The sequence below is a fragment of the Microtus oregoni genome, unplaced genomic scaffold (assembly GCF_018167655.1).
Source record: "Microtus oregoni isolate MIOR12 unplaced genomic scaffold, Mior012 000015F_ref0000493, whole genome shotgun sequence".
Taxonomy (NCBI): Eukaryota; Metazoa; Chordata; class Mammalia; order Rodentia; family Cricetidae; genus Microtus; species Microtus oregoni.
The window spans coordinates 25,589,069-25,614,640 of record NW_024543074.1 but is presented as its reverse complement, the minus strand read 5'-3'; the positions used below and the strand labels follow the sequence as shown (position 1 = coordinate 25,614,640).

The 25,572-nt window shown below is 43.1% G+C and overlaps 1 protein-coding gene across 1 annotated transcript in view; it reads left to right on the top strand.

Annotated features, from left to right (window-relative positions):
- The first annotated feature begins 3,450 nt into the window (after positions 1–3,450).
- Ncbp3 (nuclear cap binding subunit 3) overlaps positions 3,451–25,572 on the top strand; it is a 34,337-nt gene continuing 12,215 nt past the window's right edge. Inside the window, exons 1-7 of the mRNA XM_041664485.1 lie at positions 3,451–3,686; positions 5,461–5,526; positions 8,810–8,915; positions 21,640–21,765; positions 22,274–22,402; positions 22,601–22,677; positions 23,596–23,704. Coding sequence (XP_041520419.1) covers positions 3,498–3,686; positions 5,461–5,526; positions 8,810–8,915; positions 21,640–21,765; positions 22,274–22,402; positions 22,601–22,677; positions 23,596–23,704 — 802 coding nt within the window. The 5' untranslated portion in view covers positions 3,451–3,497. The remainder of the gene's footprint in view (positions 3,687–5,460; positions 5,527–8,809; positions 8,916–21,639; positions 21,766–22,273; positions 22,403–22,600; positions 22,678–23,595; positions 23,705–25,572) is intronic.

The following is a 25,572-nucleotide window of genomic DNA, read 5'->3' as shown; positions in this document are numbered from 1 at the left end:
CCTTTATTCTCTTCCTTCCCCACCAGGGTACTGCCTTTCCCATACCCTCACCTCTGCCTGTCAAAGTCTACTGGGTCCTGGGAGCTTCAGAAAGAATCACAGGTGCTTGATGTGATTTTCCCATGAGTCTGATCCTTTCAGCATGCATGCTGGTGGGCAACTGAGGCCCAGAGAAAAGTGATTTAGGAAAGTGCCAGGTTAGAGCCTGCATCTCTTGCTCACTTAACCCCCCCCCCCCCCCTGCCGCCAAGGCCTTTCCACACAAGCTCCCAGAACTGTAAACCCTACACATGCAAAGACATCTGGGAAACCCAGATTTAGAAACTACTCCACCACATAGGGGAACTGAGCCCCAGCAGCAGTGGGCCTGGTTAAAGGTTTGGGAGGCAGTTAAGTGTGCCTTGGGGAGCCCGGATGCCGACCAGGGAATGTGAATGTCTGCAGGCTTTGAATCCTGCAGAACCTCTCCTGGTTTCTGTTTCCTCATCCACTCAGGATACATGGTGGCTCAGCTGGGGATGGGGGCTAGAAACTACTGAGAGGGTTCCGACTTTCCCAGGGGACACATTTCCAGGGTTACCTTCACTGTACACAGATGAGCACACTCCACACAGCCTTTGCCTTCTTGAGTGCAAACACACAGTATCCCCTCTGGGGAGCCAGGTAGAAGATGGTGCTGGGTTCTGAGCTCCTACTGAAGATGTACGTGGTCAGTACAAGTAGAGGTCTGGCTGGACTAGGCCTCTGAGGTGTCAGTACTATGTAGTTCCAGATTTCACTGACTGTCCCTCCCTAAGCCCCCCCCCCCCACCAACGTTCTGTACTTTTAACTACTGAACTATCTTATCTTCATTTTAGTTTTTGAGACAGGAACCTGTACTCCCAGATTCAGCCAGGCTGGCTGGTCAGTGAGCTCAGGGATCTGCCTAGCCCTGCTCCTCCAGCACTGGGGTTTTAGATGCTCACCTCTTTGCCAGGCTTTTATTTATTTTTTATTATTTATTTATTTATTTATTGTTTTTTTTGTTTGTTTGTTTGTTTTTTGTTTTTCGAGACAGGGTTTCTCTGTGGCTTTGGAGCCTGTCCTGGAACTAGCTCTGTAGACCAGGCTGGTCTCGAACTCACAGAGATCCACCTGCCTCTGCCTCCCGAGTGCTGGGATTAAAGGCGTGCGCCACCATCGCCCGGCTTATTTATTGGTTTTTTCGAGACAGGGTTTCTCTGTAGCTTTGGTGCCTGTCCCGAAACTAGCTTTTGTAGACCAGGCTGGCCTCGAGCTCCCAGAGATCCGCCTGCCTCTGCCTCCCGAGTGCTGGGATTAAAGGCATGCACCACCACCGCCCGGCTTTTGCCAGGCTTTTACATGAGTGCTGAGGATTTAGACCCTGGAGGAAATTTACCAGTTGAGCCATATCCCCAGCCCCATAACTGTAACTTTTTGAAAATGATTCTTTACCACTTCCTAAATTCTCTATTGTTTCCTCTTCATCTCAGGCTGCACTGTGGATAGGGAGGCAGAGGAGGTAAGTTAGGTGATCAAGAAGAGAAAGGTACAGGGCTGTCTGGGTAGCAGCCTGGAAGCTTGGTGTTGACTGCCGTGCTGTCCCTTGCTAGCTGTGGCTGCTCTATAGCCTCCTTGAATTGTGATGCCAAATCCCTCTGAATTGAACCCTCAAGCTGTAAGACTCTTTTTGGAGGGAGAGAGGCCTGTGTAGCTGAGTGATTAACTGCTTCTGCCTCTCCTGCCTCCCACTTTATAGGCCCAGAGAGCTAGTGTAATGGTGGGGTTCGTGACTGTCACCCACAGCTGGCCATCCCAAACAGAAACACTTCTCTAAAATACATACTAGGGAGCCAGGCGAGGTGGTACAGGCCTGTAATCCCATCTCTCAGGAAACAGAGGTGGGAGGATTAGAAGTTCAAGGTTATTCCCTGGCCTGGGAAATGAGTAGCGCTGGCCAGTCAGTGTTACACAGCAAGATCCTGTTTAAAAAAAGATGGCTGGAGTTATAGCTCATTGGTAAAGGGGTTTGTTAGTATGCTCAAGTCTCTGGGTTCCATCGTCAATGTAGAAAAAAATAAGGGAGAAAAGAAAATGCATTTGATTCTGTCAATCCGATTTTGTACTTACTTTTTCATTACATTTAGTCAAAGCCACCCTTGTAAGGAATGCCATCTTTGTCCCATGGTGTAGGCCCTTTTTAAGAAAAGCTTGAATGTGCCACACCATTTCTGTTGGCTTTTATAGCCACATAAAATCTAACCCTTGCATTCTTCTCTGGAGGCGGGTGTCATTCTATTTCTGATGAAGGAACTGAGACTTGAAGCTTAAGTGGCAAGCCTAAGAACACCCCTGGTGTATCTGATTCTTATGTTTCTCTGTCTCACCTGTTCCAGCGTCAGATTGTGTCTAGAAAGGACGCAGAGCTAACTAAAAGTGACACAGGGGAGACACAAAATCAGCACTTATGACAGTCAAGAGGAACCTTCTGGAAGTCTGGAGCCCTTCTTTCCCAGCCAGACTCTTACTAGAAATCACTCTTAGGAGTCTTTGATGGGTAGAGCCCCCACAAGAGAGAAACAGGGTCTAAGCTCTGGTTCTGCCCTTTGGGTAGGTCACTACCATCTGGGAGCTGCCCCCCTTTAAGATAGGGTCTTCTGTAGCTTAGGTTGACTTCAAGCTAGCTATGTATTGGAGGATAACCTTGAACTTCTAATCCTCTTGCCTCTTTCTCCCAAGTGCTGGGCATAGAATCGTGTACACAATGCCCAGCTTAAATTTAGGCAGGGTCTCAACCTCGGAGCCCTGGATGTCAGGAACTCACAATGTAGACTAGAATGGCCTGGTAATCGTAGAGGTAGTCAGTCTCCGACTCCTGAGTGCTGGGATTAAAGGCGTATAAGCCTATGCTGGGCCCCAGCTTAAATTTTTGACTACATAAAATGGCTCAGTTACTGGAAGAATTGACAGAGACAAGATTTACCACGCAAATAACTTTGTAAACGTTATTGCCAAGAGACGACAAATTATATTTCATTCTGGGCTCTGAAGTCTGATTGCTGGGGCTCCAGGTAATCATTAAAATAGCCTATACCTTGAGAAAACTATGCTCCAGTTTTCTCCTATGTGAAATGAAGGTAAGAGTAAAATCTTATTTATAGAGTTGTACGGGTTCAAGCCTTGGAAGTAATCAGTACATAGCAATGACTCTGTAGTTCTTAGGAGTATAGTCCTCTAAAGTGTAGGTATTTTGGAACCTCAGACGACGCCCCACCTCCGTCTCCATTTGGTCCCGCCCCCTCCTCGCGAAATCCCGCCCCAAGCCGGCCCTAGGTTCCCGGGCCACCAAGGGGGGCGCCAGAGATAAGGACCGCTTTCTGGTAGAAACGGGTGACGCTCTGGCTGACGGCGACTCTCCTCTGTGGTTAGCGGCGGCGGCACTCTAGGCGGCGGGTTGTGAGGGGCGGGCTTTCTGTGGTGCGGCCGGCTGGCAGCTATGGCGGCCGTTCGCGGCCTGCGAGTGTCTGTGAAGGCGGAGGGCCCGGTTGGGTCCCCGGCTTTGGGACTTCCGTCGTCGCCCGAAGTGGAGTCCGGCTTGGAGCGTGGCGAGCCGGAGCCCATGGAGGTGGAGGAGGGCGAGCTGGAAATCGTGCCGGTGCGGCGCTCGCTAAAGGAACTGCTCCCGGTACGGGCGAGGGGCGGGGGCTGATGAGGAGGTCGCCGAGCGAGTGTCCCTTGCGGGGCGGGGAGGTGGCGGGTCGCGGCCGTGGCGCAGGTCCGGGAGCCTGGAGAGGGGCGCGAGCGCCGAAGCGCCGGGGCCGCGCTTGACCCGGAGAGAACCGGAGCGAGAGAAAGGACACCCGGGCGCCCGGAAATGGGTGCAGAGAGCGCTGGAGGAGGCGAGAGAGCTGGGAGAGAGTTGGGGACATTCCCTCTCGCTGCCCCTCGGTGCCGGCTGGTGGCCCGGAGCGAGTGAGCTGTGTTCCGCTAGAGATAAAAGGGAGCCGCGGGCGGGAACAGAACCTGGAGCAGCTCTGAAAGGAAGTGTTAGGTGGCGCTGGCATCCAGGTCTCCTGATGGGTCCTGCCCCGGAGGAGTTCGTGTCTGTTAAACCTGGCATTCGCTCTTCGCTTGAGAGGGCTAGACCTGTCAAGCCGCAGACACTCGTGTGTGCGTGTTGTGAGTGAGGGGCGTCATGTCCCCGCGCACCACCTTCACTGCCGCCACTCGGCTCGGTGGACCCAGCTTCTGACGCTCGGTGACACTTGATCTTGTCTTTTACCACAGTGGGTATGAGGAGGAGTGTTTTGCCTGTGCTTGGTAGTCACATGCCCTGTTCTTAAAGCTGGTCTGAGGCCTGGGTAGTTCGATTTTCACACACAACGTGAACTTTCCCCCCCTTAATTACACGATAGCAAGTCTCACTTTTACATTTGACGTTATGAGTGAAGGCTTAGGTAGCGATGACAAATGGCAGTGACTTTGGTAACTTCGGCGTTTTCCACATTATATCATCTAGATTTGACTGCAGTTGTGACTTAGGTGTTATCTATCCATTCATTCAGTTTAACATAGATGTATCACAACCCCCCCCCCCCCACGTGCTAGACATAATCCTAGGTGTTCGATTAAGATCAAACTCCCCCTTAGAGTTTGTCCTAGCAGGGAACACAGGTAAATAAATATTTGTGTGTGTGTGTGTGTGTGTTAATTACTACGAAGAAAACACACCCTGTTAATAGGATAAGAAGTACAGTGGCCAGGCGGGGTGTAAAGCCGTCAGTGTGTGTCAGGATGTATAGGGAAGTCCCCTGAGATAGTCAAATGACAAGATGGGGCAATCATGTCATTTGGAAGGTAGCAATTCCTAGCAAGGATGACAGCAAGCACAACGTCTTTGAGATGGAAGAAGATTGTTTTGTTGGAGAAATGTTGGGATTTATTAATCTCAAAGTAGCAGAAGTCAGAAAGACAGATAGCGTAAAAGAAAGCAAGGCTCGGAGATGTCCAGGGTATTGAATGCAAAGCTGAGGTTTCAGTCCTCACTCTGCATTTCCCTTCTTTTTTTCCATTGTATTGGGCTGTATTTTTCCCAGAGCTAGGACTTCACGCATTTTTGTGGAGACACTTGCTCCACCTAGTGGCCTTTCATGGGGAATTTGTCCAGTTTGGGGAGCTAAGTGACTATCTTATTTTTGACACAGACGCTTTCAGATGTTCATTTCTATAGATACTTTCAGTTGACAGAATTACTTTATTTTGAACAGGCTCCTGTCTGGGGTCTGGAAAAGACTTGTTGATTGCTACTGTGGAGCTTGAGAGGTAGACTTCCTAGTGACACAGGTGTTAAGGTGAAGGCTCCTAGAAAAGAAGAACTTCAGAAAGAGCCAGTTATCTGTCAGGCTGCCTTTCATTGTGGATTTTCCTCCCAGAATTTCTCATCTTTCCTCTTCTGTTAGGACACAAGCAGAAGATATGAAAACAAGGCTGGCAGCTTCATCACTGGAATTGATGTTACCTCCAAGGTAAGACAGGCTATGATGATTTGTTCAATTTGATAAGCAGGTAAAATTAATACTTGGTCCTTAGGACTTACAGGTAGTAAATATTCTTTGCCTCTTTTTTTCTTGTGTGTGTGTACGCATGCACACACACATACACACATTATTATCAAATATCTTTATTTATCTATCTACCCAAGGATGCCATTGTATATCCTGAAGACATCCAGGCAACATTTGTGTGTGCTTGTATCCGTGAAAAGATAATCACTGTATTTACATGCCTGTGCTTAACCATTTTCAAGAAAGAGCTTGCACTGGGAATGTTTATTTTAATATTTATTTATTATTGTATTTGATGCATGTGTGTCTTTGTTTAAGAGTGTGTCTATTCTGTAGCACACAAATGGAAGTTAGAAACAGGCTCAGATGGTTCTTACCTCCAGATCTTATCACAGATTGTATCTATGGATTTAATGCTTTCAGGATTCATCAGCAGCAAAAATAGAATAATTTCTTGGTTTTTGAATTTCATCTAAACACTTTTAAGAAAGTTTTCTGAATCCACCTTTTTTATTAGTAGTAGTAGTATTAATATTATTTTTAGATTTATGTATATGAGTGATTTACTTGCATGTGTGGAAGTGTACCACATGTAGACCTAGTGCCTGAGGAGGAGATCAGGAGAGTGCTTCAGATCCCCTAGAACTGGAGTTTCATATAATACTGGCTGCCCTGTGGGTATTGGGAACAGAACCTGGATATCCGCAAGAACTGTAAGTGCCTTTTTTTGTTTGTTTGTTTTGTTTTTCGAGACAGGGTTTCTCTGTGTAGCTTTGGAAAAACCTGTCCTAGAACTGATTCTGCAGACCAGGCTAGCCTCAAACTCACAGAGATCCTCCTTCCTCTGCCATCTGAGTGCTGGGATTAAAGGCGTGCCACTACTGCCTGCCTCTAACTGCTGAGCTGTCTCTCCACCTCCCTCCTACCTTATTTTTGAGTCAGTCTCTCTCTCTCTCTCTCTCTCTCTCTCTCTCTCTCTCTCTCTCTCTCGTTGTTAGCCACTATACTGCATACTTTATTCTAGTTGGCCTGCACACTGGGGATTCTCCTATCTCTGCCTCCTATCTCCCACTCTGTTATAAGAGTGCTGGAATTATAGACATGTGCCACCATGTCTGACTTTTAAAATGGTTCCTGGAATCCAGATTCAAGGTTGTCAGGGTTTCTTGCACGTACTTTTACCCACAGAGTCATGCTATGTCCCTGGCCTCAGCAGTGCATACTCGGATGTCATTTGCACACTTGTAAAATGTGCTTTGTTTCTACTATCTATAAAAACATTAAAAGCAAAAAAATAAAAAAATAAAAAAAAACATTAAAAGCACCCAACATGTAAATAAACCCTTGGTACATGTCTATTCCTCACTGGTTACCAATATAGAAAAACAGGGTTTTCTAGTTGTGTGTGTGTTTAAGCTTTGAGGGCTATGCCAACTGAATCATTTTCAGCACCTGACAATGTTGGCCTTTTGCTAAGTGATTGCTGTTACCCTTGTACCACCTTCATTGTAATACCTCCATGTAATAAACAGTGCATTGCTTTAATTCAGTTTAGACCTTTTTTTTTTCCTGGTTTAAATGTGTCTAGTTCAGTTTGAAACAGAATTTTCAATTTTATATATGAAATATATATGTGTTTTTTCTGGTTTTTTGAAACAGGGTTTCTCTGTGTAGCCCTGGCTGTCCTAGAATTCTCTCTGTAGACCAGGCTGGCCTTGAACTCAAAGATCCACGTGCCTCTGCTTTCCAGAGTGCTAGACTTAAATATGTGTGCTTCCCAGCTTCATTTATATTTTTTATTTTGTATGTATATTAGTGTTTTGCCTACATGTATTATGTGCATGCCTGGTACCTGCAGAGATCAGAAGAAGCTATCGGAACCCCTGAAACTGGAGTTACAGATAGTTGTGAGCTATACCATGTGAATGTTGGAAACTGAACCCAGGTCCTCTGGGAGAGCCACTAATGCTATATATTGGATGCTTAAAAAAAATAAAAAGAAATATGCCATACTTGGCTTTTTATAGTTTCTCCATCTCAGTTTATGTCACATTACTTAAAGGCCCAAAGAAATCTTAGCATCGTCTAGTCAGGAAAATAGTACAGAGTGAAAATGTTCTCACTGTAATTAAGAACTTCACTGCTCTTAACCCCATTTCATTTTCTAGTACATAAAACAAGTACCTGGGAGAAAAGATTTTATACTTAAATTGTACTAAAGGATTTTGGCTAGGGAGATGGCTAAGTCACTAAAGTGTTTGCTGTGTAAGCATGAAGACCTGAGTTCAGATCCTTAGCACCCATGTGAAAAACTGCACAGGAGTGCCTTTGCATCTGTAATCGCAGCACTAAGGAAGCTGCTCCCCCGCCTGCACATGCACACACCATAGCGCACACATGCTAAGAAAAGTAGGTTGTTGGTGGTGCTAGGAAGACTTCAGTGTAAAAGTGAGCATAACTGTTAGGAACTAACAGGATCATTGCTGCTTCCTCAGTGCCACAAATGTTCTTTAGTTAAGCCTTCAGGCGATTGCAGTTAGTGAAGGGTTCTTGAGCCATCGGAAAATCACAGTTGGACCTGAACTTATTTTCGCTCTTGGAAGAAACCTACAAAGCTAAACGGCTTTTAAGCAAAGTGTCAATGCTTTGTCATATAAAAATGAAAACAGGCAATTCCATGCATATGAGGCTGGAATAGAGGAGACGGTGTTTTTGCTCTGGTATTTTTAAATGGGGGTGTGATTTTAGGGGGTAGACCATTCAGGCAGACATAATGTGGAAGAGCGTAATAGGTGTGATTACCCTGCTCACAGTCAATGTGAAGTGATAATGGTAGTTGTGGAGTTCCTAGAAATAGCACTGGATCAGATCTGCTCTTAGTGGAAATATTTCCTCCAAACCTCTTTCCATTTTTATATCGCCATTTTTGCACTAGGAAAATTGAGAAGTTAAGGTTATTTGTTGTAACTTTTTGGTGTGATTGTTGATAATACATGAAGTATTAGAAAATTTTATAAACAAGTGTTCATTGAGTTCCTACTATGTTCTGGGTGCAGTCACAAGCCATGATAGAATGGAGATGATTTCAGTAGGGCTACTGTAAGCTGTGCACTGTAAAACACATTCAAGACACAGGTTGCTTATTTCTTCTTATTTATTTAAAGGTTGCAACATGCTGTTTGTTGCTGTTGTGATTTAATTTTCCTCATCTTCCTTTTATCTCTGACTTTTTTGTGCTTTCTAGGAAGCAATTGAAAAGAAAGAACAGCGAGCCAAGCGCTTCCACTTTAGAGCAGAAGTAAATCTTGCCCAAAGAAATGTAGCCTTGGACCGAGACATGATGAAGAAAGGTACAGTGTGTTTGTTTGGGGGAAATTTTTCATACTTTTTTCTAAGGGTAACTTTTCCCTGCCATCATTTCATGTTTCTGACTTTGTCCTATATGTCCAGTCCTCACCCACATACCCAAGAGGAAGGGATTCTGACATCATCCGTGTAAAGGTGAGAGGCTGTCAGATGTTTCTCAGTTAGAGCTAGAACAAAGAAACAAAGGCGATTGTCAAGGGAAGGTTGTGTCCAAGATGAGATGTGCATCTCCTCCTCTGTGCACCTCCTCATCGTCTGTTTTCATAACGATGTTAGTGAGTTAGCCTTTCTTTGCCTTTAAGAATACTGGAATTGGCCAGGCGGTGGTGGCGCTCACCTTTAATCCCAACACTCAGGAGGCAGAGATAGGCTGATCTCTGTGAGTTTGAAGTCATCCTGGTCTACAAGACCAGGACAGCCAGGGCTACATAGAAAAACCCTGTCTTGGGCTGGAGAGATGGCTCAGTGGTTAAGAGCATTGCCTGCTCTTCCAAAGGTCTTGAGTTCAATTCCCAGCAACCACATGGTGGCTCACAACCATCTGTAATGAGGTCTGGTGCCCTCTTCTGGCCAGCAGACATAAATGCAGACAGAATATTGTGTACATAATAAATAAATATTTTTTAAAAAAACCTGTCTTAAAAAACAAAACAAAACAAACAACAACAACAACAAAAAGAATACCGGAAGTGTCCCACTGCAAAGCTTTCTTTTAGGGCAGTTGGAGCACTTTGGGAATTGGTGGAGACATTTATTGATAATATCAATGCGTGGAACATGCAGGCCTCCCAGTAATTATTGTCAAAGAGACTTAAACCAATTGTCTATTTTGTTAAGGTATTTTGCTGCCTAGAACTCACAACAAGGCAGTTGATAGTGATGGGTTTTTGGTTTGTTTGTGGTACTAGGTGTAAACCTGAGGCTCTCATGCTAAGCAAGTCAAGTCACCACATCCTCAGTCCAATTACTCTTTTTCTGTTGCTTGCTTGAGGCAACGTCTCAAGTAGTCCAGACTGGTTTCAAACTGAAGATAATTTTGAACTCATAGTCTTCCTGCTTCTCTCAAGTACTAGTATTATAGGGGTACACCATACTCAATAGCAAAGCAATTTATTAAAAAAGGGAACATTTCCTTGGAGTGAGCCTACAGTCTTATTATTACCCTCTACTCTAAATCCATGAATCCAAAAGGCCTTTCTCTGTTGTATTTACAAATATTGGTATTTATAAAGAGCTCAAGAAGTAGCCTTCTTACTGCGTGTTGAAGCTCTGTGGTGCTGTGTGAGTCCCTTCAGTCCTGCTGGTTGATGAAAACAGAAGCTCATACCTGATGGATAAGGGAAAGAATGCTGCTGTTTGCTGGAAACGGGTTTTCTTATGGTAGTGGGTTAAGCACGTTATCTATTTGTTTCTCACAGTAACCCTCTGAGGAATATTTTTTATTTCTTTACAATTAATTTACAAAGCAAGAAACAAGTTGTAGAAGTTTAATGCATTGCTCAGAACTAATGAAAGAACCAGGATTTCAACCTAGGTTTATCTGACTCTAAAGACTTAGACCTTACTTAAAACAAACAAACACATTCTTTTAGTGTGTGTGTGTACCACAGCCTGTGCATGGAGGTGTAAGGATAATTTTAGGGAGATGGTTCTTTCCTGTTTTGTGGCTCCTGGGAATCAAACTCAGGTGGTCACACTTAGCTGCAAGTGCCTTTACCTTCAAGCCATGTCTCACCAGCCCTATGCTAACACTTAACCTTACTTTTAACATTTTTGGTCTACTGGTATAATTTTATATATGTGACTATTTTATATGTAATGTGTATATAATTCCGTAGTCCTAGACCATGTCACTTTTTTTTAGTCAGTCCTAGTGGGACAAAGTAGTATGTGTGCAGAACTGGTTACTCTTCTCCCTGCGTTCTGAGTTCAAGTTGAGAATGTGACCTCAGTTTTCTTGCAAGCTGTGGAGTTCCAGGCCTAAGGGGATCTCAGTATGAGGAAAAGTCCTGTGAAGGTCAGGAATATAGCTTCTCAGTCATGTGCTAGCACAGTGTAGGCCTAGGAAGGCCTTGGCCTCTTCTCTCACAGCTCAGCTGTGAAAGCTCCATATTTTACTGCACCTTTTGGCTTCTAGTCCCAGCCACAGTTGTCCATGCTTTTTCTCTGCTCATTTGCCCTCCATGAAGTTTCCCTGATTTTGTACTCAAAACTCCCTCTTCTGTTGGTGCCTTTAGGGTCACAAACCCGTATGGAATCTATCTAGTGCCAGTTCTTTTGTGACTTGGACAACTTACTGACCACAAAATAGGAATAAAATACCTATGTTATTAATGGGATTGCTTTGGAGTTAAATTTTAGTCAAGAATATTTATCCTGCATATGGAAAAGCAATCAGAATCTTAAGTTTCTGCTGAGTTTTTATTTTGTTTTAGGCAGAATCACTTGTAGCCCATGCTAGCCATGAACTCTGATTCTCTTGCCTCTGACTCCCAAGTTCTGAGTTTATTGCTGTGGGCCAGCATGCTCAGCTATGCAGATATTTCATTTAAAAGACAGTAGCTTTGCCTGAACATCAGCCGAGGAATATCACTCATTTTATTGTGCAACCTGAAAATGAGCCTTAGGCAAGATGACCTAAATGATGTCCCTGAACCCTGGGGAATGCTGCTACCACCCAGATGAATTTAAGGTAGAATTTGGGTAAATGGGGTTGGATAAACCGTAGAGGTAACTATTGATTTTGTATCTCCTTGATAATTTTAATGCTGAGTCAGGATTAGACAGGACTTGGAATCATTGGTTTTAAGGCAAGGTTCTGAAGTCCAGTTGCCTTTTTGTAGCTCTGTAACTTGGACAGATTGTCTAACCACTATGAACTCTTGGAAGACAGAAATGTCAGGAGTCTAACAAAATGTTGAAGCTCTTCGATTGGTGCTTGGCATATAGTAGGCACCCAGTAGATGTTAGTTACCTGGCATTCAGCTAAGTAGTCACCCGAGCAGGCCAGTCTTAGAGAGGGGGATTGAAATAAGTTATCTTTCTACTCAAACTACACCCAGTGTCATGTGATTTTTTTTTCTTACTAATATCAACAACAATAGCACTTATTAAATGCTTACTGAGTTGCAGTTGCTCTTCTTTGTGGCTAATTTGTGCTTTTAGCAGCTCTCTGGGGGATTTTACTAATGAGAAAACCAAGGTGCTGAGAGGTTGGGAAACTTGCCTGAGGTTCTACAGTTGTGTATATAACAGAGCTGTGCTTGAAGGCTGGCCTGACTGAAAGCCTGTGTTCCTGTTTTGCTCGCGTTCAGGGACACAACTTGAGACAGACTACATCTGTTCTGCTTCAAAAGGGATTTGCTACTTTTGGATATCTTGCTGCTAAGTAGTTTTTGTCATGTTTCTAGGATCAGAGCTTTCATGTTGGGAGGGATCTTCTAGGTCATTTAAACCAGCTTCCTTCCCAATATTTCGGGCCCTTTGGCATCCAGGGATTGTGTGAGAATCATTATAGGGCAGGCAGTTTTGTCTTAGGATACTTCCCTGTGTGAAACATTGCTCTCCAGGAATTTCCAGTACTTTGCTCATTTATACAGTGACCATTCAGGTGATAGAAATATAACCTCACTTCCTTCTTTTTTTCTTTTGAGACAAGGTATTAGGATAGCCCAGCGGATCTCAGGGTGGTCCTTCTGCCTCATCCTCATAAGTTCTGGGTTACTAGTGTGAGCCGCCTTATTTGACCCTGACCAGCTTTCTTTTGTATGCATGTCTTTCTGGTCTCCTGTCTCCAGTTTTTAAATGTCCTTCCTAAGGTGCTGTGTAGACTCTGGATACAGTATATGTATTGAGTGACAGACTTGCTGCTCCTTATCCTCTCCTTTGTGCCAGTCACTGTAGTAGACTTGTCTTCAGCCCAGGAGTTCTGGAACGTCTGGCCTTCCTTCTACCTACTGAGTGCTGTGCTGGGGTTACAGGGTTGCACCATCACACCTGTTATCAGTATGTGCCTTTATCTCTTTAACTGTCTCCCTCACTGCATCTGCTCCACCTGCAGTGTTGTTTCCTTCTCTTGATCCACTTGTCAGCTGAGATGAACTGTGTATTCCCATCTCCTGCAGAGACACATTTTTGATTTCTTGGACTTACACATTGACTCTTGATGGAACACCATCCTTGGTATTTTTTTTTAATTTTGTTGAGTTAGTAATCTTGTAAACAAACAAATCCCAAAACCATATGAGTCTAGTGTGGCTTTTTTCTTCCTAAACTCAGGTCATTTCCTATAGGAAAGATTTGGTGTCTCAAGGGATTATAGATGCTGCGTAATAAGCTGCTGCTATGAAAATTCAGACTGATGGTAAGCTTTGGAGTCATTTACTCCTCCTCTTCCCATCAGTGTGGGGTTAGTCCTTCTCAAGGCTTCAAGGCACTTCTCTTTCCCTGCTCCCTTTTAGAAATTAATGTCTAATTATGAAGTCAGCATGCTGGGATATAACTCTGGGCTAGAAGGTCTAACTCCACGGAAATCGTTCTTCCTCTGTTTTTCACTTGTGTTTTGGTTCTGCTATTGGTGGCCCAGCAAAACAGATTAGCAGTTTTGCCTTTTCTCTCTTGCAGCAAACATTTAATGAGAAAAGAAAGCTGTCAGCACCGTTTTATTGTGGTTTGTTTGTTTATTTATTTATTTATTTTGAGGCAGAGTCTCACTATGTAGCTCTGGATGTCCACTCACTATGTAGACCAGACTGGCCTGACTCTGCCTCTTGAGTGCTGGGATTAAAGGTGTATACCATTATGCCTAGAAGGCTGTTAGGGCTTTTGATAGGCCTGTTCATGCTGTTCTGGAAACATGGTCTTCATTAGATGTCTTAACAGTCACTTTGTACTCACCAGGAGCATTTGGAAAGTGAAGTAAGGTGACAAGTTACCTGCAGTGTGCCACCCGCGTTCCACCATTGCCATTTTGGTGTGTGTTTGCTTCCAGTCTTTCTGGGAATGGCCATCATTTCTGCTTTTCCCTTTGTAGGATACTGCTTTCTAGCAGTCTAGCATCACGATTTCTGTCACTGTAATTGACCCTTCCCCTCTCCCGTGCGTGTTTGATAGGTTGTGCCCCCCGAGTGCTAGTGTGGCTTTTCTTAGAGCCTCTTCTTTCTTTCTTTTTTTCTTTCTTTCTTTCTTTCTTTCTTTTTAGTCTATGTGTCTTTAACATCTTGTATCTTGATCTTATTTATTTCCCCTGTCCCTTTGCATCTACCCTCCACTCCTGTACCCCCCCCATAAAGCAAAATGTAAGAGAAAAAAGGAAAAAATTAAAACGCGTCATAGAAGCTGCAGTATGACACAGTGAGTCGTGCAATAAACCCCTTTGACCATATATCTTTACTTGCAAGTGTTCATTGCAAAGAGTCTGGTTTGAGGCCTCTGGTTTCTTCCACATTATCAGTGTTGGGTCCTCCCTAGGACTCTTCTTGGATATCCTGTTGTTGCCTTGTGTTGTGGAGATCCTGCAGCTTTGGGTCTGTTGGTCAGGTCCCTTCATGTGCTCCAGCAGATCATAGATGGGGTAGTTGTTGGGGTGGGCCAAGTCATAACCGTTTCCTCGCTTGGGCAGCTGTAGGGTTGGTCCGCCCGCCAGTTCTTTCCTTCACCACCAGGATGAGCTCTCCTGCATTGCCCTGACTTACTCACCTCTTGTAGCAATGAGCAAGGGGAGGGGCAGTTCTGCTTTTATGCCCTTAGAGTTGGCTCCCACACCTACACCATTAGGGCCAGCTCTGTTTTGTTGCCCAGGCAAGGTACAGGAGCGACTCTCCTGAGTGCTGCAGCTGGTGAGGGGTAGGGAGAGCTCTCCTGTTCTTATGACCCCAGGGCCAGCTTTTTCACCTGTCTCAGGCATTGATGGGGGTAGGAGGAAGGACATCTCTCTCCAGTCCTTGCTGCCATATGACAGATAAGGTGTGGGGCTGGCTCACCCACACCTCTGCCAATAGGGTTGGCTCTATTGTGTTACCCAGGCTAAGTGCAGTGCCTGCTCTCCCAAGTGTTATAGCTAGTGGGGGTCATGGATAACTCTCCTATTCTCATGACTACAGGGCCAACTCTCTCATCTGTCTCTGGCGTTGATGGGAGGAGGGTCCCTCCTCCATCCATGTCACTGCAAGGTAGAGATGGGTAAAGGAGACAGCTCTCCCATGCTCAAAATTTCTGGGCTGGCTTGCCCACACCTGCACCAACAGGGTTGGTTCTTAGAACCTTTTCGTACTGTACTAGGGCCACTGACTTTATTTTTAATCATTCTAATCTAAGACTGAGGATTGACTTTGTTCCTTTGGGTTTTCTTGAATTATTGTCTTACTCGCTGTTGTTGGCTATCTTCCTTTCCTGTTGGAACATCCAGGATGATGGCCTCAGTGCCTGGCTTGTAAGCAGCACTGAGTGAATGTGCAGTTGCCCCTCAGCACTCCGCTCTTTCTCATCCCTTGCTCTAAGTCTAGCTACCTTCTTTGGTTTTGTTTATTTTGCAATGACATTACTTGCGGCAAGGTGAGGGCCTTTTCCTTTGGCATTCATCCATGAAATCCTGATTGTTACAAAGTTCTTATCTCTTGTGGACTGCCTCTGACAGTTTGGTTTTCTTTTGAGAACAAACCACACACACATGCTAGGTAAGTGTTCTTTCACTGAGCTACATCCCCAGTTCTTGTTTTCTTATTTTGAGTCACTGTCTCATGGAGACTGACTTTGAACTTGGTCCTCCTTCAGCCTCCTTAGTAACTGGGATTAAGGCTTGTGCCACCAAGTCTGACTTTGGCTTGCTTCTTTTGAAGAAAATTGTCCACTATTAATATGTATGTTGTTCTGCTAAATTAAAATATGTCTAGCCAGGATTTTTTTATTCTTTTTCACTCTTCTTTTGTGTTTAAACTATTTTTTATCCATGTTGTGATTTTTTTTTGTTAGTACATACTACGATGGTGTTGATACTGAGTTTTGTTATTTTTTCCTCTGTCTGACTCAATTAAATCATTTTATCAGATGGACAAATATGTAGTCTCTCTAACACCCAAACTTTTCCTCTTCCATTATTGGGAGTTGCTTTTTGTTTCCTTTTTTTCTTTTGAGACAGGGGTCTCGTTGCGTAGTCCTGGCTGGCGTAGATATTACCAAAGAGACCAGGCTGGCCCTGAACTCAGAGATCCACTTACTTGCCTCTGCTTCTCTAGTGCTAAGATTAAAGGCTTGTGCCACCGTGCCTGGCTCTGTCTTGTTTTTTGTTACATTATGGGGAACCATCTCTTGACTTATCATAGCCTTCTAAAATCATAGCTTTTAGTTCAAGGAACTGAGAAGCCCAGGAACCGCTGGGTTAAATTAGTCAGTGTTTCCCTTCCTACACGAGTCTCTGCTCACTGTCGCACTGCTTTCACCAGTGAGTATTTGCTGGGGTTAAAAAGTCCTGAGGGTATCTCTGTCCTCATGAGCCTGCACTGCCAAGAGCCAAGAAAGTATTCTTTGTTTTTGTTGTTGTTTTTAGAGAATGTTTTTCTTGCAATGTAGACCTGGCTAGGGCTCACCTTGTACAACAGGATGTCCTAGAACTCAGGGCAATTTTCCTGCCTCTGCCTTCCCAGTGCTAGAATTACAGATGTGTACTATCAACATACCATCCCTGGCATATCCCAACGCCTTTTTTCCCTCCCTGCTTCTTCAGTGCTGGGATTAACAACCTACACCACCAAACACAGCAATATTGCCCTTTTTTTTTATTATTATTGTTGTTGTTTGTTTTTTGAGACAAGGTTTCACTGTCTTGGAACTTGTTCCTTGGCTGTCCTGGAACTTGTTCTGTAGACCAGGCTGGCCTCGAACTCGAGATTCACCTGCCGCTGCCTCCTGAGTGCTTGGATTAAAGGTGTGCATCACCACTAGCCAACATTTTGCCCATTTTTCTATTGGATTTTTTTTTCTTCTTTTGCTGTTGGGGTTTTGGAGTTCCTTATATAGTACAGATGTTAATTCCTTACTGGAGGTATACTTTGCAAATATTTTCTTCCAGCTTATAGGTTGTCTCTTTGTTCTGATGATTGTTTTCTTTGCTGTGAAGAAGTTTGGGTTCAGTGTAATTCATCTGTTTAGTTTTGTCTTTGTTTCCTGTGCTTTGGGGAATCTTATTCAAGGAATCTCAGCCTAGTCCAGTGACCAGAAGCTTTCCTTCTGTTTTTTTTCTGGTAATTTGTTTCAGATTTTACAAGTCTTTTGGGTGTTTTGTCTGTATGTATGTCTGTATGCCTTGTTCCTACAGACCCTCAGAGCACCTGTGGGTGCTAGGAATCCAATCTGGGTCTTCTGTAAGAGCAACACATTTTCTTAACCACTGAGCCATCTCTCCATCCACCCCTTAGTCTTTTTCAGGTATACCCAACCTATGCTCTGTGGGCCACATGTGTACCAGGGTAACTATGACTGTATCACAACACAAAGCTATACATTTTCTTAATGCATGATGAGATTTTTGGGTGTGAGATTTTGTTCTGTTTTGTTTTGTAACTTGGTTACATGGTTCTCCAACACGAACTCTGTAGATGAAAAATCTGTTGCAGTGTCAGAAGATTGGGCATGGCTGCATACATTTTGATTGGATAACAAGCACTAACAAGGAGTGGAGAAAAAGGAACTAGGTACTTGTCTTATTGTTGTGACAAAATGCCTGACAGAGCCGGGCAGTGGTGGCGCACGCCTTTAATCCCAGCACTTGGGAGGTAGAGGTAGGCGGATCTCTGTGAGTTTGAGACCAGCCTGGTCTACAAGAGCTAGTTCCAGGACAGGCTCCAAAACCACAGAGAAACCCTGTCTCAAAAAACCAAAAAAAAAAAAAAAAAAAAAAAAAAAATGCCTGACAGAGCAGCTTGAGAAAGGAAGGATTGATTTTGGCGGCTCAAGATTTCAGAGGGTCACAGTCTGTCATGACAAGAAAGGTCAAGTTTCTTTTTTTTTTTTTTTTTTTTTTTTTTTGATTTTCGAGACAGGGTTTCTCTGTCTTTTGGTTCCTGTCCTGGAACTAGCTCTTGTAGACCAGGCTGGCCTCGAACTCACAGAGATCCGCCTGCCTCTGCCTCCCAAGTGCTGGGATTAAAGGCGTGCGCCACCACCGCCCGGCGAAAGTTCAAGTTTCTTAAAATTCCTGCAGTTGCCACAGCTGGGCTGACTCCATATATAGTGCCATGGAGGGGAAAGAAAACACCTGACACTCAGATCTACAGGTGTGCAGTCCCTCTGAACAGAAGCTTGATCCACAATAGTGAGAATGTGTGGCGCAGAAAGAGAAAGACTGGGACCAAAGGTGGATATAACTTTCGAAGCCCCTCCCCAACACCTGCTTCTGCTATCTAGGACCAACGTCCTCAAAACTGTAGTCTATAACCTTCAAGTAGCACTCCAAGCTGAGGACAAAGCACTTAAGATATGTGCCTATAGTGTACACTCCATATTCAAACCATGATGGAGCCTTTGTACACTGTAGGTGGGAATGTAAAAAGTAGAACTACCAGAAACCCTGTCTCGAAAAACCAAAAAAAAAAAGAAAAAGTAGAACTACCATAGGGCCTGGGATACCACTTCTAAGCCTATTTTCAAAGAAAATCAATATATGAAGAGACATCTGTACACCTGTTAATTTTGTTATTTATTGTAACACTTTGCATATTCAAGGCAGGGAATCAAGTTAAATGCCCATTTGCGGTGTAGGGGTTAAAGCTGAGGCCATACACATATTAGCTAAACCATATTTCTGAACTACATCCCCCCCTAAGCTGATGAATAGATTAAGAAAATGTAGTACATACTCACATGGAATACTTTTCAGCTATTAAAAAAAGCAAAACCTTGTCTGTCAATGTGACAACATGGTAGAAGTAGAGATCATTATAAGTGAAATGAGCCTGACACAGATAAACAGTAACACGTGATTCCATGAATGAAATCTAAGATACATGAGTCAAGAGGAGTAGAGAGTCAAATGCTGCTTACCAGACTAATAGAGGGGTCAGGAAATGTTAGTCGATGGGTTATAGTTATAGTTTGGAGTAAGAAGATCTGGTTGTGGAATTGCATGAGAGGTTAATTATTGAGAACAATTATGTAGTATATATATCAAATGTATAAAGGAATGGCATTTGAATGTTTATACCAGAAAGAAGTAATTTTTTTAAAGAAGTGTTTGCTTTACTTTTTGTTTTTGAGAAAGGGCTTTATCCTGTAGACCAGGCTTCTCTGAAAACATGGTAAGCCATGTTAGTTTTGAATTCTTGGTGAACTTCCTGCTTTAGCCTTTCAAGTGCTAGGATTTCAGGCATGAGTCAGCATGTTCTGTTTTAATGTATCAGTTAAAAGAAAACCATGCTTAGGAGTAATGAGAACTGAATTCTTGTTAGACTGACTTCAGAAGAGGAAGGGGGTTATGAGGCCCTTTTTTTTATGGGATGTTTTATTTTCATGAGATTTAAAAACATAATACTACTTGTACAGATTGAGAGGATTCTGTCATGTTCATACATGTACATATTGAGTTTTGTTCAGATGCATCCCTCCTGTCCTCATTTCCTCCCCACTCATTACTCCTGGCCCACAGCCCCTTCTCTATTAGTCTCTGCTTGAAATCTTTTAAGGAATTAAAACCAGGTAGTAGATATGTGGGGATTTATAAATTCTTAATGACATCCTTACATATTTACAATGAAAAGGGTTAAACAAGATAACCTACTTGAAGTATTTCATGGTAGCACTCAGTTCCATTTTGACCATGACTGTCAACTTTTTTTTTCACCAACTGTAGCAACATGTGTTTTCCATGTGTTGTGAATGGGACTAGGCTGAGTAGGTTGGCCTTGAACTCACAGAGATCCACCTGCCTCTTCCTTCCAAGTGCTGGGATTAAAGGCGTGTGCCACCACTGCCTGGCTCAGGCTTTTTTCTACAGCCTTAAGGTGTTTGATGTTATGTAATGGTGTATTTATTTGTGGGTGTGTGCACGCTGCAGCATGCATATAAAGCTGTAAGAACAACTTTAGGGAGGAGTTTCTTACCTTCCACCTTGTTGAGGCAGTGTCTCTATTTCTGCTGTGCTGACCTTTGAGCTCTGTCTCTGCTTCTCATTTTAGAGACTGGGATTACAGATGCATGCTGCTGCATCAGGCTTCTTACGTGGGGTCTTGGGGTGGAACTCAGCTCCTCAAGTTTGTGTTGTAGCCAGAGCTTTAACTGAGCCATCTCCCTGGCCCCAAGAATTTTAGATAACTTTTTTTTTCACTCAATATGTTTTAGAATTTCTGGTATTTAATCTCTCTCTCTCTCTCTCTCTCTCTCTCTCTCTCTCTCTCTCTCTGTGTGTGTGTGTGTGTGTCTATTGCTTTCTTACTATGTTATGTTCTATAGTATTGTATGGGTAAACCATGATATACTTAATATGGGTAAGCCATAACTTATTGCCCTCATGACTGCTGGATTATTATTAAGTAGTGTTACCCTGGACATTGTTGTGTGAGATACTTTATGCTGAGAATTCATAGGTTTTATAGGATATGTGCTAGACTATATTCTCTTAACCTTGGAATATCCTTGTCCATGCTTCTACTAGCAGGAGGAGCAACTCCTCCCACCTGGACAATGTTTCATGTAAAAGACTGTTCAGTGGAAGCTGGTATCTTTTTTGATTGGTTTTAGTTGGGTCTCATTATGTGGCCCTGGCTGGCCTAGAAATCACAGTGATCTGCCTGCCTGCCTCCTGAATGCTGGGATTAAAGGTGTGTATCACCATACCTAGTTTAGTATCCTTTTAATATGAATTTCCAGATTAGTAGGAAGATCAGCCCTTCTCTTAATATTTTTATCTGCTGTTTATATTTCCATCTTTGTAAACTGTTTGTTTACATTTTTGCCCATTTTTGTTTTGTTTGGTTTTTCGAGACTGTTTTTTTCTGTGTAGCCTTGGTTATCTTGGAACTAGCTCTGCAAGCTCTGTAGACCAGGCTGACCTTGAACTCACGAAGATCACCTGAGTTCTGGTATTAAAAATGTGCATCACTACCACCTGACTGAGGTTTTTTTTTTTTTTTTTTTTTTAGCTGATTTTTAGGATGTGTTCTCTCTCTCTCTCTCTCTGTGTGTGTGTGTGTGTGTGCAGTTGTTCTACCTCAATATCCCAAATACTGGAATCGCAGGCACCATCATGCCCAATGATTTGTAGGGTTTCTTGACTCTAGCACCATGCTGTAGTTGTTTTCTAGTTTTCATGCTTTAAAGCATCTGAGTGTGGAGGCTGTTCTTGAAGTGTCCACCATAGGGCATTTCTCTCATATATATAATTTCAGAATCAGATCGTCAATTTCCATGACCAACCCTATGGGGCATTGTAGAAAGAACTGTCATTTATTTTACCATTGTTCTACTTCTTCTGAACCCTAGATAGATGGCTATTCTAAATCATATCATTTACTTAATTGTAGGTCAATGGTAACCATTATTGCAGTTGGCCTTGCCATCTTGTTTTGTGTTCTTCTGAAATAATTATTGTTGCAGTTTCTTCCTCTTCTAGACCCATTATCTAAACCATTGTAAAGAAAAGAAGTGCTTAGCAAGCAATACATACCAGGTTGAAAAGAAATCTGTCTTTTTCTTTTCTTTTTTTTTTTTTTTTTTTTGTAGCAATCCCCAAAGTGAGACTGGAGACCATCTATATTTGTGGAGTGGATGAGATGAGTACCCAGGATATCTTTTCCTATTTTAAAGAATATCCTCCAGCTCACATTGAGTGGTTGGATGATACCTCCTGTAAGTATACCACATACTCTGTTTAGCATGCTTTTGTTCATGATTTTTAAAGCATTCTTGCTATCTTGATAGTGAATAATTATGGCCTAAACTATTTATTCTTAACCTCTATTCTTAGCTTAGGAGAAAAACAGCTAACCTGTTAATACTATATAGCAGTCATTGTGTTCCAGGAGGGTTTTCTTGGGGTAGGTCTTACCTCTAGCCCAGCCTGGTCTAGCACTGGAAATCCTCTAGTCTTCGCCTGCCAAGTGCTGGGATTGTGTGTGCTGCCACATTCGGCTTCAAGCAGTTCATAGGCATAGAATAGTTATTTTGTGGGATTGGGTTTGGGAGTGTAGCTTTAGACCGTGTTCATCAGGCATTTCACCACCACTTTTATACTTTTTTCATGAGCTGTTTTTTGCATTGACTGACAGCTGTATATAGCCAGTGAGGCTGTGGCAATGAACCTGATGCTAAATCCGCTCTCAAAACTTACACTTGAATGTGTGATGTTTTATTTTAGGTAATGTGGTTTGGCTGGATGAGATGACAGCCACACGAGCACTCATCAATATGAGCTCTCTGCCAGCTCAGGATAAGATAAGAAGCAGAGATACCAGTGAAGACAAATCGTCTGAGAAAAACAAGAAAGGTAACTATATGCAAAGGGGCCCCCTTGCCAATTCTGGGCCTGTGAGTAGAGCATTATGAACACTGCATTACCAGATGTTTCTGAGGTAAATTATGATGCTTGGGTACCGGTCAATAGGAATAGAGAACACTGGGCTTTTTAAATTTTATGAGATGAGGTTACATTAAGGTTCTTCTTGTCCCTCACACTCTATTTTAGACAAGCAGGAAGAGAGTTCAGATGACGACGAGACTGAAGAAGGAGAAGTTGAAGATGAGAATTCAAGTGATGTAGAGGTTAGTAATAGGGCAAAGATAACTGTGAGGCTTTATTGTAAGAAAAAAATGCTTACTGTCTTTTTAAATGTAAGACTTAAAGACTTAGTAAGCTGTGTTCTCTGTCTAGCTTTAACATGGAACCTTCTGAAGGTGCAGCAGACTCTCAGCTATTTAGTTTGTGTGAATGTTACAGTTCATGTTGGAATCTTAGAATAGTGTTTATACTTGTGCAGAAGGAAAAAAATGGGTTTATTAAGAAATACTTTGAAGTGTTACCTAACCAATAAAGTAAGGAAAAGCAGCTAGAGTTTGTCAGAAATCTTGGTGTGTGTTCATTTTGTGTGTGCGTGGTGCTAGGCAAGTGCTGTGCCTTCGATCTGTGTCCCCAGCTAAGCATACTCATTTTGAGTTAAAAATTGAAATGATATTTCCTCTGAACCAAATTCTGGGAACCTACTATCAAGTAAAAAAATAAAGGCCTCACCCCACTGGAGGCTACATTAGGAGACACTGTGAACACTATGAAACAGTAAAAGGTAAGGGAGAGAAAATTAGGCTTCAAAAATAGTGTATACTGTGCCTGCAGAAAACCTGAGTTCAATTTCCACACCCATGTGGGACGTCTCACAGCTGCCCACTTCAAAGCATCTAATACTGTTCTGCCCTCTGCAGACAACTGCACTCATGTGCACATAACCCCACACAGACATATATAAGTACATGTAATTTTTAAAAATGTTTATGATAAAAGAAAATTATAGAGATTATTCTTTTAGGCAGGGTAGTGAGAGAAGACCTGGTTTCAGAGGGTTCCAGGGGAACGAGTACTATAACACTGATAGGTATAACAAATAGAATACTTTCTTAATTATAACTACAGAAAAAGTATGAAAAATGCTTGGATTTTTACATTGAAAATGTTTTCTTTTTCTTAAGTTGGACACATTGTCTCAGGTAGAAGAAGAGTCTCTGTTAAGAAATGATCTTCGTCCAGCTAACAAACTTGCTAAAGGAAATAGGCTATTCATGAGATTTGCTACAAAAGGTAAATTTGATACTGACTTTTGGTCAGAATGAGTTACTTTTCGTGTTGATCAGAAGTTAGTGCAGGTAATTCCAAACTGCCTTTAAGTAAATACTTTATGTAAATTGGTTTACTGACTGAGAAGAAATTTCTTTACATACGTATTTGTTAGTGTGTTTTTATTATGCAGTGATTGATTTCATTGTTACATTCCCACACATGCTTGTGATGTACTTGGATCCCATCCATCCTCTTTCCTGTTCATAAGTCCCACCTTTTCTCTTTACCTCCCCAAGAGTTCCCCTTTTACTTAACTCTGAAATTCCACAGAGAAAAGCAACTAGGGTACCTTTTGAGCCTTTGGTTTTGTTTTTTGAAACAGGGTTTCTCAGTGTAGCCCTGGCTGCCCTGGAACTCACTCTGTAGACCAATGTGGCCTGGAACTCAGGTATTCACATGTCTCCGCCTCCTAAGTGCTGTGATTAAAGGGATGTGCCACTATATTGAGACTTTGTTTTTAAGAAAGGGAAGTTTTGGGGCTGGAGAGATGGCTCAGAGGTTAAGAGCATTGCCTGCTCTTCCAAAGGTCCTGAGTTCAGTTCCCAGAAACCACATGGTGGCTCACAACCATCTGTAATGGGGTCTAGTGCCCTCCTCTGGCCTGCAGGCATACAGACAGAATATTGTATACATAATAAATAAGTAAATAAATAAATTTAAAAAAAAAAGAAAGGGAAGTTTTATTAAAGTAGAAGATTTGTAGAAGCCATAGGTGCTGGGCACAGGACCAGAATGGCATTGGCAGTGCTCAGGGTACCCTCTAACATGCAGAACCCACCACTGAAGTGCTGCTATGGGTGAAGATTTAGTTAGAGGTACACTGATCAGATCCAGGGCTTCATCCCGAAGATACCACCTTGTCTGTGGTGAGAGAGCTGGCTTTGATATGAGTGCAATTCCAAGGGCACACACAGTCTACCACCATGTCCATCCTGGTCAGCGCAGATGACAAAGTGATGGCCAGGAGTAAAGGTGTTCTTTCAGTTCTACTGTCCGGACCAGGGACTCTCCCATCAAGGCCTAGGCCAGCATCCAGCTGTGCTGGTAGAAGTCTGATCTTGCAGAAACTCCTGAACCAATGTGTGTATCACTTTTGCCTTAGTGTCTTTGGACTAGTTTCAGCTGAGATAGAGCTGAGTAGCATAGGCACTCAGTATAGTAGCCAATGAATGCTGAGGCTCCCTTTCCTTCTGTTTCACAAAGTTCTCACACATCTCTTCATAGAGGATGCTCACCTTCACTATTGCCAGCTAATAAGCCAGTAGTTTGTGCCCAGATGATAGATAGATAGATGAACCCTGCAGTGCTGAGCTTGGCCTGCCACAGCTTCCTAGGGAACCCAGTGGTGATGGTCGTATCAGTGTTGTGACCCGTCTATCATAGTGCCATATAGCCAAAGACAGGTGCTTTGATATCCTATCTCCACATAATTTCTGTGTCCCTACATTCCAACAGAAGACATGTGCTTGCTGGTATCTTGTCTCAGTAGAAGATGCCACTGTTTGTTCTAGTTTGGGACAGTGCCATGAGGTTATTGCAGGGTCTTTTTGGGGGGTTGATGGAGTGGGCTTTTTTTTTTTTTTTTTTTTTTTTCGAGACAGGGTTTCTCTGTAGCTTTTGGTTCCTGTCCTGGAACTAGCTCTTCTAGATCAGGCTGGCCTCGAACTCAGAGAGATCCACCTGCCTCTGCCTCCTGAGTGCTGGGATTAAAGGCGTGCGCCACCACTGCCCGGCTGGAGTGGGCTTTTTGCATGTAATGTTTTGATAATAGTGGATGTGCAGATATCCCCACAGTATGCTAATTTTGGCTCCTTTTGGGCATATATCCA